This window comes from Micromesistius poutassou (genome assembly GCF_964030765.1).
Source record: "Micromesistius poutassou genome assembly, chromosome: 3".
Classification (NCBI taxonomy): Eukaryota; Metazoa; Chordata; class Actinopteri; order Gadiformes; family Gadidae; genus Micromesistius; species Micromesistius poutassou.
Window position 1 is genome coordinate 18,432,514 of NC_140273.1, and position 18,725 is coordinate 18,451,238.

Below are 18,725 nucleotides of genomic sequence, written 5' to 3' on the forward strand. Positions count from 1 at the left end.
GTGCTGGTGGTGCTGGAGGTGCTGGTGGTACTGGTGGTGCTGGTGGTGCTGGAGGTGCTGGTGGTGCTGGTGGTGCTGGTGGTGCTGGAGGTGCTGGTGGTACTGGTGGTGCTGGTGGTGCTGGAGGTTCTGGTGGTGCTGGTGGTGCTGGAGGTGCTGGGGGTGCTGGTGGTGCTGGTGGTGCTGGAGGTGCTGGAGGTGCTGGTGGTACTGGTGGTGCTGGTGGTGCTGGAGGTGCTGGTGGTGCTGGTGGTGCTGGTGGTGCTGGTGGTGCTGGAGGTGCTGGTGGTACTGGTGGTGCTGGTGGTGCTGGAGGTTCTGGTGGTGCTGGAGGTTCTGGTGGTGCTGGTGGTGCTGGTGGTGCTGGAGGTTCTGGTGGTGCTGGAGGTTCTGGTGGTGCTGATGGTGCTGGTGGTGCTGGAGGTGCTGGGGGTGCTGGTGGTGCTGGTGGTGCTGGTGGTGCTGGAGGTGCTGGTGGTACTGGTGGTGCTGGTGGTGCTGGAGGTGCTGGTGGTGCTGGTGGTGCTGGTGGTACTGGTGGTGCTGGGGGTGTTGGGGGTGCTGGTGGTACTGGTGGTGCTGGGGGTGCTGGTGTGGGTGGGGCGGCTGGTGGGCGCGTTGGCAGGCCGGGCTGGAGGGCAAAGGGGTCAGAATGTAGCGCTAGTGGTGTGACATGTAATGAGGGGATGTTTGTGTGTCCGCATTTGCATCCGAATATAAATAAATAAATAAAGGACATCCAAAAAAACAACAATACCAGAACGGGAGAGGTGCCAACTGGAGACACACAGGCGCGCAGAGCAGACCTGGTGTGTGTGTGTGTGTGTGTGTGCTGCCTAAATACATGCAAATGTTAATCAGCAAAGTTAATGACCAGCAAATGAGCGTAACTATTTTGGAGGCTCTGTGGCAGGGCGGGGTCGAGGGGTGTAGCTACAGCTGGGGTGGTGAGGTGGTGGTAAGGAACCTCAACTCCCAATCTGTTGTTTTCTTTGAGGGGATTTCCATGTGCACCAAGACCTAAATCCATCAACACTGTTTACTGCTGTACTGAGCGGTTATAGTTGTGGTTCTGTGGAATGGGGATTTGCATGCATGTGTTGAACTTGGTGTCAGAGGGAGAGCGACTGGTGTGTGTGTGTGTGTGTGTGTGTGTGTGTGTGTGTGTGTGTGTGTGTGTGTGTGTGTGTGTGTGTTAGAGAACACACACAGAAGCTGGCTACACTTGCAGTGGGCAGCTCTCTCGCACTGGGTAACTACTTGGCTGGCTGGCTGGTTGAGGGACTGATTCTGGTTGCTGGACTCGCTCACTGGACGCCTGATTGGCTGGCTGGTTGAAGGACTGAATCTGGTAGGAGGACTTGCTAACAGGACACCTCATTGGCTGGCTGGTTGAGGGACTAAATCTGGTTGGTGGACTATCGCACTAAAAATCTCATTGGCTGGCTAGTTGAGGGACTGAATCTGGATGGAGGACTAGCTAACTGGACGCCTCATTGGCTGGATTGATGACTGGCTGGCTTTAACCAATTCTGCCCGGTAACAACAACAGCCAGTACAGACAAACCTGCAGGGGCTTCATCCTCTTTTCTCTCTCTCTCTCTCTCTCTCTCTCTCTCTCTCTCTCTCTCTCTCTCTCTCTCTCTCTCTCTCTCTCTCTCTCTCTCTCTCTCGCTCTCTCTCTTCTCCCTCTCCCCTCTGGAAACATAACACCAACATTACCACCTTCAGTTGTGCCCACTACCAGGGAACACTGAAGACGTGGTCCCGGCTCTGATCCGTTCTGAAGCGAGACGGTGGATCAGAGGGGCGCGCAAGCTCCGTCACTCCATTACCGCAATGCAAATGACCACGTTGCCATGCCAATAGACTCTGGCACCCTGCCAACGCGGGGCTACGTGGCGATGGTTGAAGCGCGCCGACACACCCGAGGGGCCGCTCGACTTGGCGCAGAGCCAGGGTGTTAGCGTAGCGTAGCGGTGAGACAAACCAGAACCAAGCACGCATCTTCTTTTGGTGCGCCAGTGAAAAGGGAATTAGACAAGGCTCGTCTGCATCTCTTTGTAGCGCTGTTAACGATTCACCGGTTCTTCTGGGATTCTGCATTGATTATTGGTGAAACGCACACATACATCCGCACTATACACACACGTATTCAGGGGTTTCCTGTCTAGACATCCACCGCCACCCTGCATTCTAGCAAGTCTAGAGATGACGATAGACTATAAATACTCACTGTCTGATTGAGCAGGTCTGTTTGCCACTGCGAGTCAATACTGCAAATTGAGGACGAAGAAGTTTGAAGAAGAGAAGGGATCAGTGACCATGGATTTGAACCTCGCTGTCAGTATACACAAGAATTGTGTATATTGTCCCAAAGATAGTACAATCTTTAAAAACGTGTGTAATAGTCAATACAATAGGAACCACTCTGGGAGATCAAAGTCTGTACCCTCTGGAGAAAACACTGTGTATTAGGAATATGTCATCCCATATTAGTAAAGAGCACTAGCAATGCCTCTGGCTATAAATTCTGGAAAGGGATGCACATACAGTTATTCCTTGTCAACTAATATCTTTTACGTGTTCCTTTGGACCATTTTCCTAATATCTATTCTCTCATGTTAATCACGTTATTAATTTGATGTTTTTGTGATAAGACATTTCATGATGTATTCCCTTCAGAAATACCACCAAGACTGGTTGCATCTGAGAAACCTGTCCACCAATGGACAAACTGTTTTTTTTATTTCACATTCATATCACATGCTGTACGTCAAGCCTTTATTTTTTCAAAGACTTCCATATTCAAAATTGTATTATACATGATTTGATGCAAAAGATGATGGCATTCAAATCTAACCAATAGCAGTCCAGCAGACATGTTTGTCCATATGGTTTGCTTATTTATTTTTAACATCCAGCTCGTATTGTAATTTGCAATTCTATCTCTTTTGCTCTCACTTTATCTTGTTCCCTCTCTCCCTCTCTTTCCCTGACCAGCAGAACCACCAATGGATCAAATTACACACAACACACAATAATCACACCCATCACTCTACAAAGACATCATGACCATCAATAGTACACTACAGTAGTGAACAAGTATTATTACAATCCATAAAGCAAGCCAGAGAACTGGACTCTGGTAGGTGGTTGTCATGGAGAAGAGAACGTACCTGGAGAGCAGGCCTGCTGGGAGCTTCCCGCGTTCCACACTTCAGCACAGTGTCTCCTCCGACTCCTGTATGAGTTGAATAATCCATGAGGAGTTTATCAGACAAGCAGAACAAAGAAGTGTTTTGGAGATACGGGACTTGGAACTGGACAGAGAGTTTTGGTGAATGAGGAGGGAAGGAGGGACTCCTCTTCATGTGTGCCTGCTCCAGGTTTCTCCTTTGATAATGAAAGGAGTTTATCCTTGGCCTTTGGAGGGCTTAGGGTGACTCTTATACCGTGGCCCGTGGAGCCCTTTGAGACTGTAACTGTGATTAAGGGCTATACAAATTCAACAGCCTTGATTGACTAGATTAAATACAGAAATCAATTAACTTAACACGTAAATCAATTAACTAAATACATAAATCAATTAACTTTGAAGAATTAACATTGAACTGATAGATAGCAATATATTTCACCATAAAATATGCAATGAATAGAACTGAAGAGGGCCCTTTACAATCATAAAAGAAAACATTATGATTCATGCAATGCATATTGGGTTATTATATCAAGAGTGCATTTGACCATTTAACAGACTAGGTGGTTTAGATAATCTTGATACCCACATCCAAAGGTAATGAATATCCATGGAATCTAATTTGATATATGAAAATCTTTAAGTAGTATTAATTGAATAATTCCAGAATCATTTTATGGGCAGTTGAATGATGAAGATGAGAGCGTCTAGTGGTTGGACTAAGACCATGAAATATGCAAAGTTCAAAAATGTAACTCTATATTATATTATTTACTTGTGTTTGCATATGTGGAAAAGTGTCCCCTTTTCCCTTCAGAAATATTATAACATTAATATATATTACTAATGTTTTCCTGTATATCAAATGGTAGACCACATGCTACGCCTGAGTTAAACATGTAGTTCTCTCTACTGAGGCAAGATGGAGCTAATGTTCACTTTAAAATAAATAAACTATGGAGGAGCATTTCCAATACAATGAGGTGGCCAATTAACATAATGAGGCGTAGTGATGACCTTGTGAGACCTTGAAGGGCGTCCAGGTGCATCCAGGAAAGTGTGTGCTGCATCCGGAGGGCGTAGAACTTTGATTATTGCTGACCTTCGCCGACGGTGCTCCGCACCCCGGCAGTTCAGACCGAGATGTCAGAGTAAGACAAAGTCTCCGACCGGTGGACCGCGGGTGCATTCCACCACGGCCCCCATTAGGCCTCACCTTCACGTTCATCAATGTCACCGCGGGCTGTTTTCTAATCAGCGGTTCCAGCCCGAAAGCTTGTAAGCAAACGGACGGCACAGATCCGTCTGTGATGCGTGTGGAAGAAGACTGCAGACGAGTTGCCCTTGGACAAAGTTGACGGTTAATGTGTTTATCGTCAGACTGTCGTTGTGCCACTGGGAAAAAGAGCACCGGAAGCCGGAGGTGAGAAAACGCAGTAGTGTGTTGGTAGGTCGACTGCAAGGCTATTTTCCAGTACAGAACCTCTACTCGAGACTCGTTAGGTTCATAAACACTTGGTAAAATAAACGCTTGGTGTGGATAACCTTAGTATTCATTGGAATGGTCCTCAGTAGGCCTACAAGGCCATGGGTGATGTTGGTAACATTTGCCATTTATTATGGCACATTGCACTTTACGCTGTCTTGAATGTGAGTTGAGGAGTGACACATATTATTCTAGTATATTCTATTCTATATATATATAGATCTCAAGCCATGTTTTTAAATTAATACAAACGTGTAGAGAATAGACCTACTACCCACACATCTTACTGAGGCAGTTCAAGTAGGATATGGTCAGAAGAAAAATATAGCTGAGATTGAAACTGCCTATGATCTGTCAGATAGCAGATTTTATTGCGTCAGGCTATTGAGCAACGCAATGATAGCGTAATGTAGTGGCTGTTTGAACTGTGTTGCCCCTCTGAAAACACATTAATTTGAAGCACAGAGGATTTTTTTCATCGCAATTTGACATAAATTGGATATGATTGTTGCTAATTAAGTAATAACACACCTCATTCTCATTTCAAAGATATGCATAGTTGCTCGTCAACGTCTCAGGAGATTTAATTTGCTTAGCCTCTGGCCTCCAGAATCTAGGGCGGTAGAGGAGGCCAATCAAAAGGCTACGTGGGTGGGCGGGTGTTACAAGCGCTTTGTTTACCTTTCCTGCATCAACACAATAATCTCTCCACTGTAAACAATAAAAATATCGATCTTTATTTCTTTCGGGTAACATGTTAAAGACAAGAACAAGTAAACAAGATGCCATTTAATTGTTTCATTAACCGTTGGTGATTTACCTGATATATCCATATTCTTTCTCAGGAGGAACATAATGAAATGACACATCGATGCTACAGGACCTCTATACTTGTTCTATGGGCAGCACAAACACTCCCGTCCCTGTCATAAAGAAAGCTATGTTCCACCTCCATTGTTCTACTACATTGCTCTTTATAACTGATGCACTGGTACACTACTCCAACCTTTGACCCCAAGTCTAGCCTATTGGATGACTTATATAATGCAGGCAACAACAAATACATTTTCCCCTTGTAATCTACTGTAGCGGCTGGCAGCGGTACGATCAACACTGAAGTGGATGGAAGAATCAAATCACGCATAAATACCTATATCCATAACATCTGTTAATTCTTAGGGAACAAAAAAAAGGCATTAATTTGGTTTACAGTTGGAGAAAAATTAGGGAATGGACAGACGTGTTTGGCAGTGGGAGAGCACTTTCCAGATCAAAAAAAATAAAACAGACCTCATACTAACCAATAATATTACAACAATAACAATAAAATTACAGTAAATAAGCCATGTAAAATGCATGGTAGGACTGTGTAACAGACAGGCTTCATATAGGCCTGTAAAGAGAGGAAGACAGGTTTGGTTTGGCGGAAAAGGTCAAGAAAAACGATACAAAGACGAGGCTGCGCTGGCCGCCCTGAATGCTGCTCCACACTGCGTTTAGAATTTGTCCTATACATATATTATTACAGTGCAGATGTGTCCACAGTATTCTCTTCATCCATAATACTTAAAATCCTAGTCTACGTACTTTTCGTATCCCTATTCGACCCTCACGTATCTACACTTTACTATACACCACAACACATAGGAAAACCAGATCGATAGTAACACGTAGTCCTAGTTTAGATGCTAAGCTATTAGCTGAAACTGTAACTTGCTTTGGAGCAGAGTTGTCGCTCGGGGAGATGAGCGGTCTCCGGACATCTGACTGGATAAGCCCTGGGTGCTGAGGTCTAACACTGCGATCTGCCATTTTAGATATGGTGAAACTGGCATTGTTTCAACCTCAAGGCTCTGACCTGGAGCAACCTGGCAAATGGAGATACCCGTCCAAATGGGCTTAAAAGGAGTGTGTGTGTGTGTGTGTGTGTGTGTGTGTGTGTGTGTGTGTGTGTGTGTGTGTGTGTGTGTGTGTGAGAGAGAGTATAGGTTTATATGAGAGCCTATACATCCTTTGCATATTCAGTTTGGATGGCTACAAGTTTTGGTTACGTTTGGTTTCTTTTCCTGACGGTACAGGTGGTCTCCATGGCGACGTGACATCACCTCCTTGGCGACGGCAGAGGGAGATCCGCCGTCTACATCTCGTGAGTCAGGACCTCGCGCTGCGCGGCCATGCCGTTGGGCGGGCCGCCGTTGACCTTGGTCTGTCCATTGGTGTGGGCGGGGACCAGGGCGGGGACCAGGGCGGGGGCGGGGCCAGGCCCGGCGTTGGACTCGTTGAGCCTGCGGACGCGGTACATCTCGTAGTGGATGCTGCCCGTGATGTCCTTGATGTTCTGCATGTGGGTCCTGGCGATGGGAGAGAGGGGGACGTGTTGCTTTGACTTCAAAGAAATGCATTTTTAAAGTAGCCGACCACACATTGTGTTGGCCGTTTCAAAAACAGAACAAGCGTTACCAACGTGTGTGTGTGTGTGTGTGTGTGTGTGTGTGTGTGTGTGTGTGTGTGTGTGTGTGTGTGTGTGTGTGTGTGTGTGTGTGTGTGTGTGTGTGTGTGTGTGTGTGTGTGTGTGTGTGTGTGTGTGTGTGTGTGGACTGACTAACAGTGGCAGACAAAGACAGAACCCTGTCACCCTTTGCTGGTGGCATCAGAGGGAGAATGAATGGTTATGTACAATAATAAGTGGCTCTAACTCACCTGATCAGGAGGTCTCGCAGGTAGGCAAACTCACAGTGTGCGATGTTCTCCACTAGAAGAAGACAGGGAAGCGGGATTAATTATGTGGATTCAAATCTTTTTGTTCCATTCAGAGACATAAAACACAGAGGTAAAACATGCACAGGTCATGTTGCTTGGTTGTGATTTGAAGCAGAATGAATGTATCTGTACTTCTTCTAACCACACTGTGAGGACTTTTATAACCAACTACATTCTCACAATGAGACATACCAGCGGCTATCAGTGAATATGCAGACATTATACAAAATACAACTGAATATAATTGTTGTTGAAGCTTTCCAAATATTGGTATCAATAGTAAGAAAAATTCCACACAAAAAGTATCATGAATTAAATCTAGGTGCTTGGGATCGCAGAGGGGGATCTAAAGGTAAAACTGTAGAAATTAACATGTTATTGCCGTTGTTTGCCACAGGGGGGCAGTGCTGTATCTAGGGCAACAGAGCGTTGCTTAACAAGACGTCCTAAGCAATGTTAACACCCGTGTGCTACTTCCTCCTCCACAGTAATTGAATACATTTAAACTCCTCCAAAGATTGGGAAGTTAAGCGAGCCGTTTCTAACGAATTGCCTATGAGAATGTGAGAGCGCCTCCACTAAGGCCAACATGCACTTGAATTATAGATTATGTCAAATTCATAAATTAAAGGGAGTATGGGGGGGTTGCAATTTTGTGTAAAGCTTTGAACTCCAAGGAGCAGGAAATTAAATTTCTTTTGAGCTTTGGGGAGAGGAGGAGTTGATTGAACCACTGTGTGTGTGTGTGTGTGTGTGTGTGTGTGTGTGTGTGTGTGTGTGTGTGTGTGTGTGTGTGTGTGTGTGTGTGTGTGTGTGTGTGTGTGTGTGTGTGTGTGTTTTAAGTTGAAGAACTACACCGTTATCGTCCCTTTTCCACTTAAAGGGAAACGCAGCAGTTCTGTAATGCGCTCATTTTAAAGTATGTCTTCAAGGTCTCTCTTCTCGTCTCTCTACTTCTCTTTCCATACTGCTCCCTTCTCTGTGATTGCAATCCGTTACTCAACTCGCTCCCTGTTGCAATGCACACACACACACACACACACACACACACACACACACACACACACACACACACACACACACACACACACACACACACACACACACACACACACACACACACACACACACACACACACACACACACACTCCTCATCTAAAAATGATGAGCAGGCTCAATATAGACTTACAGCTATACGTAATGGTTGAAAACCTCACATTAGGTACGTTTCCCCCTCCGGTACACTTCTTAGGAGTGGAGAAGGGGTCAACATTTGTTGTACACACAGCAGGTTAAGCATGTTAATACACACAATCATGAGATTGTGTTGGGAAAATAAGTTGTCACCCAGACACTAAGCCACTCCTCTGTTCCTCTTTCTCCCAGGCTCTCTCTCTGATCTTCAAATGCTTCGCTTTCTCTTCTTCATCCAGATGTCTACACTCGCCCACACTCTGACTCACCCGCACACACACAACAAGGACTCTCCTCCCACTGGAGGTCCACACTGGTGTGATCCGGCGCCCCATGTCAACAGAGACACCATCACTGTGTGTGTGTGTGTGTGTGTTTACCTGATGCTCATGTGTTCCTGCTTACCCCCTTGTGCCGTCCATAAAGACACAAGGAGAGGGGGTGAGCTCATTAAATCTATCTTAGATCTGCCATGATCTGACACACACACACACGCAGCTGGCAGCTTTTAAACCCGCGGCGCTGTGTGAGGCTCTGTGAGAACGTGTTTAACACGAGCGCCCTGGGAGCGCAAGACGTACTGCCCGCCGACCTGCTCCCAGCACCATTACTCCGCACACGTACGCGTGTGTGCGTGTGTGTGTGTGTGTGTGTGTGTGTGTGTGTGTGTGTGTGTGTGTGTGTGTGTGTGTGTGTGTGTGTGTGTGTGTGTGTGTGTGTGTGTGTGTGTGTGTGTGTGTGTGTGTGTGTGTGTGTGTGTGTGTGTGTGTGTGTGTGTGTGTGTTACCTTCTATGGTGCCCCATTTGGTTTTCCTTCCTAGAATTTTCTTCCCGTTGACTTGGTACTCCTGGTCACTCCCCACCACAGCAAAGGGGATCATCTCCTGTTGTGCGCGCAGACACACAAACACACACACATTAAAACAGTGGTTCCCATACTGGACCTCGTGGGCCACCTCAATGCAAATGGTCAAAAATAGATAAATACACATGCAGTGGCTGAGCAGAGAGTGCCAGCGGCCCTTTATACACAATTACTACTGCGAGAAGGCCACGGCCGGTGGGGAACAGCGGAGAGTAAGAGTGAGCAACACACGTCAACACAAAGAATCAAATAAGAATCAAAAGTAAATTTGTCTTTTTTAAGAATAAAATCCCACTTTCCACCTGGAGTACAACAGGTTGAAACACACGGCTGTACGAGAAGTGCAAGCAGAAACAGTACAAGTATCTAGAGAGGAGAGTCAGCGTGGAGCGCTCTCGTCTCGGAGGCGTGAACAAGCCCAGTTAACCTACTCGGATCTTGTCGTTGATGAGTCGGTCTTCTGCGTCCTCGTCAAACTCCTTCTGGGGATACACGTCGATGCCATTGGCTCGCAGCTCCTCCCGAATCTGCACCAAGGAGACGAGCACATTGTAACAGAGAGACACCATCATCCCATACACTCACTCTGAACTACACCCAGCCATGGAGGGAAATGTTAACGCTGGCAGAGAGAATTAGAGCAAAAATAACTTCCTCAATAGGGTCATAACATTGGGTCATTAACAATTATGGATATTCAATATTCCTCATATATATTTTTGGGGCATTTGCTTGCCTCTATGGGCAAGAAAATGAATAATAAATTGAGAGAGAAAGGCAACGGCATTAAGCAACAGGCTGGACTCAACCAGAGTCGCCAGAATCATGTCTGCCCACGTGGGTGACGCACGTCCAGCGTGAGCCACCAAGCCGCTGCCACAATTAGGGATATTTAACGGGGCTGCACCGCCGCGCTGCGATGTCTCAACCCGGGATCGCTCCCTGTTCAACAGCACGCGTCCTCAAAAACAACGAGACCCAGCCGCTCAACTCGCAAAAGGACCTCACAATAACACCCGGCCCCGGTTCATCCCCGCAAACAGACCGGCGGCCCCACAATCAGTATCGGGAGGACGAGGTATACAGTGCTCTTAGCAATCAGCCGTCACCGGCACAACTCTCACTGCATCCATCACAGCCTCGCCATCTGAGGAGCTCCACAGCCACCATAATCACTCGACACATGCCTGACGCCACTTAAATGCGAATAACTCATTTATGCCGTGATTGTCGCGATGCACACACACACACGTACGCACCCACCCACCCACAAACACCAACATAATCACAAACTGGCATTTGGGTTTCTGGACATGAACCCTGTATTTTGGTGTGTGATGAAAGGCTAGGTAATGAAGTGGAAGGCTTCTATAGAGAGGGTAAACAATCAATCAGGCCGCTGGGGCCGTGCCGGTCACATCCTGCCGGCCCCGGGGCCCCTCGGACACACAGGGGCACGGCGGAGGTTAACCGACATTACAGACATACTTGGTTAGGGCTCCGAGGCGGGCGGGCCTCACTCTCTTCCATCTTAATGTCTTCATGACCACTTCCAGCTCAGACACAAAGACACTTGGTTAAGGAGGGAGGGAGGGAGACCAGGGCCAGACACTGTTTCTCTGGGAGCGACGGCCTTCAAATGAACGACTTACTTGGACCTCACAATTACCCACTGTGGAAAGTTTCCACTTGGGTCTCCGTTTCAAAACTCCCTTTTTTTTTAATGATTTACCCTTCTGGAGCTTTCTCAGGCTCACAGTTAGAGCGAGGAGAGTTCACCCTGGGAAAACCACTTCAAGTGTTGTGGAGGAACGTGGAACAAAGGCCAACAAGATAGACTCAGTTCATGGAATAGAGGGACTCTCCCTCTCCCTCTTTCTCTCTCTCAAGCAACAGCACTAAAATAATCATAATTATATGAAAGAAAGTAATTTGTATTTAATTTCAACAATACAAAAGGCAAATTGTCCCAGAATGCCTGCTTTGGTACATTTGTGAATGAAATAAGCTATTTGCACTACCTAAATAAAGAGCAGTGTTGACAGTAAGCAGTAAATTAAATATAGTTAAGCCTTAAAGCGTAATTGCTCCAGAAAGGAACAAGGGTTCCTCTCTGTAAATGAGTAGAGAGAGTGACCCCTCTTCTTTTTTAATCCAGATGGCTTTGTTTGTGTCTTCTGGCCCGCCTTCATACCATACTTCCATGTTAACACGCTCACTTTATGGCTGGCTAATGGTGCGCCTGCAGGACTGCCTTGGGTGATTGAGTGAGCGGGTGAGTCAATGTGCTGAGCGAGTGAGCGGATTGAGGATTACTTTACATGTCACTTGTTCTCTATCCATTTATTTGAACTTCTACATTACAGACTTGAAGCATGAACGTCAGGATTCAGTTACATAAACATTTAAGCCCTAAAATACTTAAAGTTTGATGCCAGCCTTGTGATGGCCTGTAAAAACCATGTGGGATGGAGTCCCTTTAAGCTAATCAATGGTTTTACGTAAGGAGCAAAGCCTCAGACTTTTTTGGGGTGCAACTGACCGTCTGTTTGAAGTCGTCCCTCTCCTCCAGGGTGAGGGTGTCGGCCTTGGCGATGACAGGGACGATGTTGACCACCTTGCTCAGACGTCTCATGAACTCCACGTCCAGGGGTCTTAGACTGTTGGGAGTAGCAGAGAGACAGACCACCGGGGTAAGAGCCATGCGATCCAGTTGGCTCTGCTTTGTTCTTTGGTGTGTCATGACACCGATATGGCACAAGGGGGCACTGTGGGGCTTTTGTGTTGCTTACCAAACCCCCAATGTGTCATATGCTTTTAATAACAATATCATCTCTCTTTATTATCTGTACCGTTTCTTTTCTTTTTTCCCCCCCTCTGGCTGTCCTCTTGTGAACTTAGCTAACAGAAGAGAGGAAAAGAAACAGCAGAAACCACACACACACACACACACACACACACACACACACACACACACACACACACACACACACACACACACACACACACACACACACACACACACACACACACACACACACACACCCCCCCCCCCCCCCCCAGCCTTAGACGAGGCCTGGCTGGGGCTCCCTCCAGCCCAGAGGGACCAGTATGTACACACGCTCCACTAGCCATACCATTCAAATTGGTTCCCAACCTTGGGGTCAGGACTCTGCTCGGGGTCCCCTGATATGCGTACAGGGGTCGCAGAAGATGGCTGACATAAGCTATAGATGTTTCATCATTCGTTTCAGCAAGCCGCCTGTGTCCCTAGAAATAGGCTCACAGGCCAGAATAGGTTGGGAGCCTCTGCATTACCGCCGTCCATGTGTCGCCACGTTGGGGTTAACCACATTCCATCGCTTGGAATTAAATGAACCACAGTGATGATTCTACCTCACCTCCACTGAGTCTCCTATAGGACCCATAGATGCAGGGTAACTGTATTCACGGCATGCATAATTCAAGTGCATATGAATACATGAGCAGATGTGCCCCTGACAATGAACGCACACAGTGCTCATCGTGGGTCACACGCATGGATGGGATTACATGCGCGACGCGACATGTGCGTGCCCGTTTACTGCTGCGCAGGAACATGTGTTATGCATGGCATGTTGCCACACAAGCTACACTCACACGGCCCTTCTGCAGTGTGTGTGCATGTGTTTGTGTGCATGTGCAAGTGCGTGTGTTGGGATAGATAAGGGGCCTGCTTTCGATGGAAGTGGCAGATGGGCACCTAGAGAATGAGTCAAACGTTCTCTAAAAAGCCAGACAGACCCCAGCGTAGTTGAGGGTGTCTTGTGCACAGCTGCTACATAACTGACACGCTCTGTTGAAGAGCAACGGGGTGTGTGTGTGTGTGTGTGTGTGTGTGTGTGTGTGTGTGTGTGTGTGTGTTGCCGGGGGACTTTAGGGCTGGCTGCAGGGCCACTGAGACAGTAAATGACATACCTAATCAAAAAGAAAAGACAAGACCAAAAAGGGATGATTGTTTGAGAGGCTTTAAACCAAAAAAGTGCCACAACCCACCACACACACACACACACACACACACACACACACACACTTCTCTCCCATGGATGAGTGTGACTGAATGTTTGATAGCAGCACATTAACCCGCTGGTCTCCGGCGGTTGGTAGCCACGTGCTGAGGGGGTTTCGAGCACTGCACAGACGTGTGGCTTTGGCACACCATCCGTGGAAACTTCCACTCAGACCTCAGCTATGGAAACGTCGGTGGGAAGCAAGGATGTGAAACGAAGCTGATGGTACAAAGGTCTGAGTTCAATCCCATATCCTGTCTTGCCAGGAGATGCTGGACGACACCATGCAGTCGTTTTAAGTGTTGTTAAAACAACAGAAACAGAAAGGACTCTAAAGCCGGCCACACACTATTAGTGTGTGTGTGTGTGTGTGTGTGTGTGTGTGTGTGTGTGTGTGTGTGTGTGTGATGCCACATAACAACCTTCCCCAGAATGTATTGTGTGCATGACACAATACATGATTGGTTTTCACATGCATATAAATTATCCTAAGAAGCAGGAGATTTGAGGTTATGGCTTCTTATAGGAGGTTATTTGCCTCCATTATGAGTGAGAGATGCCCGGATTATTGCACTAAAACCACACACACACACACACACACACACACACACACACACACACACACACACACACACACACACACACACACACACACACACACACACACACACACACACACACACACACACACACACACACACACACACACACACGGTTGTGTTTTACATGTTACCTTGATGTCCCAAAGACGTGCACCCAAACTAATGTAAACTCACTAAATAGACAGTTGCCCGCTCAATCAGCCTTAGAAATATCTCATATAATAGACGATGCCAACACAGGGATGGTGTTGTGCAACCGTGAGAAGACGATCCTTCGCCATTCTCACGGACAAAAGAAAAAGGAAAATGGAGGGGAAAGAAGGCCGTTTGTGTAGACACAAAGACAGATACCTCACCGTCTCAAGGGAGACACTGACTTCCACATAGAATTCAAAACGTGTGGGACTCTGAGTGTTTGTCAGGAATTCCCAGACGTGCAATACATTAGAGAAAGCGTTATTTGTAGATTGTAAATCACAGCACCATATTTTTTCACTGTGTGTGTGTGTGTGTGTGTGTGTGTGTGTGTGTGTGTGTGTGTGTGTGTGTGTGTGTGTGTGTGTGTGTGTGTGTGTGTGTGTGTGTGTGTGTCTAACCCTAACACTCACCAGTGTCCAGTGGGAGGGATGAAGTATATGCAGCAGTGGACCCTGGAGTCTGGGATCCTCTTCTTCCTGTCGATGTTGATCTCCTCCTGCAGGTAGGCCTCATACTGGTCGTTGATGAACTTCATGATGGGCTGCCAGCTGGGGGCACATGGGAAAAGGAGTTCAGGACTGAGGGCCATGCACACATTGACTTGTGGGAAGATTTGCAGCCTTTTCACATGCATTTCAGGCATAGAGCATTCAATTTGTGAATAGATACAGTTTCCCCGTCATCAAATCCATGGCAAATCCGTGTCAGGAACCCTTCTCATTATCAGTGAATTCACAGGGTATTATGAGAGGAGAAATATAAGATTCCAAAAGCTCAATTTTCAGATTGGACGAAAATATTATGTTTACTATCTTTTCAAAAATATCCTACTGCGTGTGAATGGTGGCTGAATACAGAACAGTAACCTCCACTCACCAGTTCTCATTGTTGATCTGGTCACCGAAGCCCGGGGTGTCGATGACGGCTAGCTTCATCCTGACACCCTTCTCCTCGATATCTAGGCAGAAGCAATCAAACAGGCCTTACTTCCTCTGGTCTGGTGGTCCTCGTATAAGCTAAAGTCCCTTTCCCACTGGACTAAAAGCCCACTAAACATCCACTAACACCTGGCTTTTGTCTTGAGGGGGAAAGGTTACAATTGGCATACTTCCCCGGGACCCTTTGACCCTGCAGTGGTCAAAGGTCAAACATGACACCCGGGTGGGCATGCACATTTTTCGCTCTTTTCGAGCACGATGCTATGACACCGGTTGAAGTTCTAGACATTGGCGCATTAATAGACAGGAACAACATATAACGGCCATTTGGGATATTTCTGGGGTTTCGGTGTAGCCGCAGAACAATTAATATCCGTGTCAAGACTTCCTCTTCTGTGTGCCGGTCTTTCTCATAAGCCAGATTAGTAACGAGACAATGGAGATGGAGTTCATAGACGTCCACTATTGTATCACAAGTAGCAGAGTCGAACGTCTCTCCACAGAAAACACAACAAAACCATATCTTAGTAGATGTTTCAGGTCCAGTCACGTTTCGGCTCATCTCTATACCCAGATATCAAAGCTTAATCGTTAGGGCTAGGGTGAGAGCCAACGATAGCCAATGGGTGCCGAGATTGTTGCTCTACACACCGACTGACGACTTGCATGGAACACGACCGCTCAAACGTCATTGGTCAATGCTACATTGCAAACGGAAACCAGAGACACCAAAAGCCTGTCCCATTGCCTGCAGAGTCTGCCTCCATATCCAGACATGGGTTCATAGACGCTGTCAGAGAGCAGTGGACCCACCGTGGCTGATGGACTTGATCTCGATGGTTTGGGGGATCTTCTCTTCGGGGTTGGGTTGCGCCGACTTGCGGCTCACCTTGGATTTGAAGAGTGTGTTCATCAGTGTGGACTTCCCCAGGCCACTCTGCCCTGCAATTGCACCACACACACACACATTAGTAATTATACACCTCAGGAGAGGTGTTAAGAGTATGGGTTAGTGAGTTAGTGAGGGACTGTGTGCTGACAACAGCAGGCCAACTGACACGGCACAGCCTGCTGGGGAGTCTAACAGACCAACACACACACTCAGCTGCTCTGACAGAAGGCATGTGGAGTCCCGCCAAAATGCCATCGAGGGCTGCCCTTTCTCCCACCACACACACACACACACACACACACACACACACACACACACACACACACACACACACACACACACACACACACACACACACACACACACACACACACACACACACACACACACACACACACACACACACACACACTTTAGAAGGTCACTTGACCAGGAGTCTCCCTAAGGTGGCAGACACACTGGAACAACTCTTCTGGCTGACCTTCTGCAGCCAAGATTACCATCTTCCTCAGACTCGAAGCATTTCATTTTATTCATTTAGCTCCATAACTTTTTTTCATTCATTTCAGTTTTTAATTCAAATAATCCTTAGTGTATTCTCTATTCTGCATACGTGGAACCCACACTGTGTACGTGGAGATACAATTTGTCTGACACCTAGCTTGGATTTCAAGAGGCCACTAGGCGTCATGGAAACCGAGCCACCGTGACTTTGATGTTCTGCAAATGAACTCTGCTTCCCATGGGAGGAAGGACCAGACACAAACATGTACAGAAAATGCGTGACCATTTGTTCCCCGATGTTAAATTTGACCTTCTGGATGTGGAGGTGTGGGTTGTGTTAAACATAAAAGTACAGGCAACAGTCTATCTGACTCTGGGGAGGAGTGCTTTATATGGATTTGCGAAATATGTAATTTAAACTGAAGTTTTTGTTGACAACTTCAAGAGAGTCGGTGCTGACGTGTTAAGTGGGAGATGGGAGGGACTTAAGAACTTGAAGATGGGTGTGATAGGAGGGACATGCAGGTTGGGATTTTATTGAAAATGTTTTACTTGGGATTTAATTAAACTTCTATTACGGCTGTAAATCTGAAATTGAAAGCGTTTAAATATGCGGTCAGGTTGTAGATGATAGATTTTTTGTAGAGCAGCCGGTTAATTAAAGCAGCGTGACATTTACAGATTTTACTCCATTGGCATCTTTGAATAAGTAAAAAGCTAATTGATTAATAGTAATTTGTCACGAAATGTCACTGAGCCTCCTAATCTCTTAAATTGCATTTAATTGCATTATATGACATTATATTCCTCAAACAAAGAACTCTTCCGTGGCCTAGTATATCAATGTGACTGTGCTTGTTGTTGCAGGAAAACATATTTTCAGTGATGAGATTTACCATCTCGCCATATTTATCCTCCAGAGATCAGCGCTACAAGAGGACACATGTCCGTGGTACTGCTGGAAAGCTAACCGAAAACAACAATAACTAGGATTGTGGATAACCGATAGGCATGTCTGGACAAAAGACCAGCAAACAATGGTGCATTATCCTAAGTCCAAGGCACCTCATCGACGCTCCACGACCATTAAACACCGCCGCACATTCAATCTGCTCCACATTCTCAGCACTTATTTATCTTCAAAACAAAATCCTGGGTGCCATGCCAACATGCCATCTAAAACTATCTACAAAACAAAAACAGTACCCTTGAAGGGAACCTCATATAACATGATGATGTGCCACCTGCAACCATCACTTCAATACAGTGAATTATGATTACACTGTGTCTGCTCAGGTACAGGTAGAGAGTCTCTCTCTCTCTCTCTCTCTCTCTCTCTCTCTCTCTCTCTCTCTCTCTCTCTCTCTCTCTCTCTCTCTCTCTCTCTCTCTCTCTCTCTCTCTCTCTCTCTCTCTCTCTCTCTCTCTCTCTCTCTCCGTATAAGGTATTTTGGCATCTCGCTTGTACAGCATAGGGTAGGTACCTCAGTAGGTGCATTATTGATAAGTGGATTCCTTAGTGGAGGGGCTAGGGTTGTGCACACATGCAGCCATCCGTACACAAATCTGGTGGGGGGCATGTAATTGGCAGCATGTTGGCCGTCTCTCAGTGTGAATGTTGCATGTGGAGTGTGTGTTAGTGTTGCGTGTGGAGTGTGTGTTAGTGTTGCGTGTGCCGTATTGCAGCTTGTCAGAGTGATGGTGATACCTAAACCATCATCATCACCAACATCATTCGGTCTGAACACGCTCCTTCATCCACTCAAGGAGTGGGGGGGGGGGGGGGGTGTCCTTCATCACAGAGGAGTACAGGAGGGTGAACACAGGTGTATCTCATCACACTAATCATGGCCACTGGCACATCGCCTACAGACCCATAATTAACTTAATGAGCTACACCTGCTTCCACCAGGCTATGAATACTTCTACTATGAAGGCCTCTTGTGCGTGAGGGTACGGATGACGCAGCATGCGTACTTGTGTGTGAGCTGACGACCGTCCAACTCACGACCACCATGATGTTGAGCTCAAAGCCCTG

At 46.8% G+C, this 18,725-nt stretch overlaps 1 protein-coding gene across 1 annotated transcript in view; it reads right to left on the minus strand.

Annotated features, from left to right (window-relative positions):
* Positions 1-5,401: 5,401 nt before the first annotated feature.
* Positions 5,402-18,725, minus strand: part of septin9b (septin 9b) — a 48,152-nt gene continuing 34,828 nt past the window's right edge. Inside the window, 9 exon segments of the mRNA XM_084466002.1 lie at positions 5,402-7,036; positions 7,386-7,437; positions 9,428-9,524; positions 9,937-10,032; positions 12,048-12,165; positions 14,765-14,902; positions 15,231-15,312; positions 16,106-16,234; positions 18,695-18,722. Coding sequence (XP_084322128.1) covers positions 6,823-7,036; positions 7,386-7,437; positions 9,428-9,524; positions 9,937-10,032; positions 12,048-12,165; positions 14,765-14,902; positions 15,231-15,312; positions 16,106-16,234; positions 18,695-18,722 — 954 coding nt within the window. The 3' untranslated portion in view covers positions 5,402-6,822.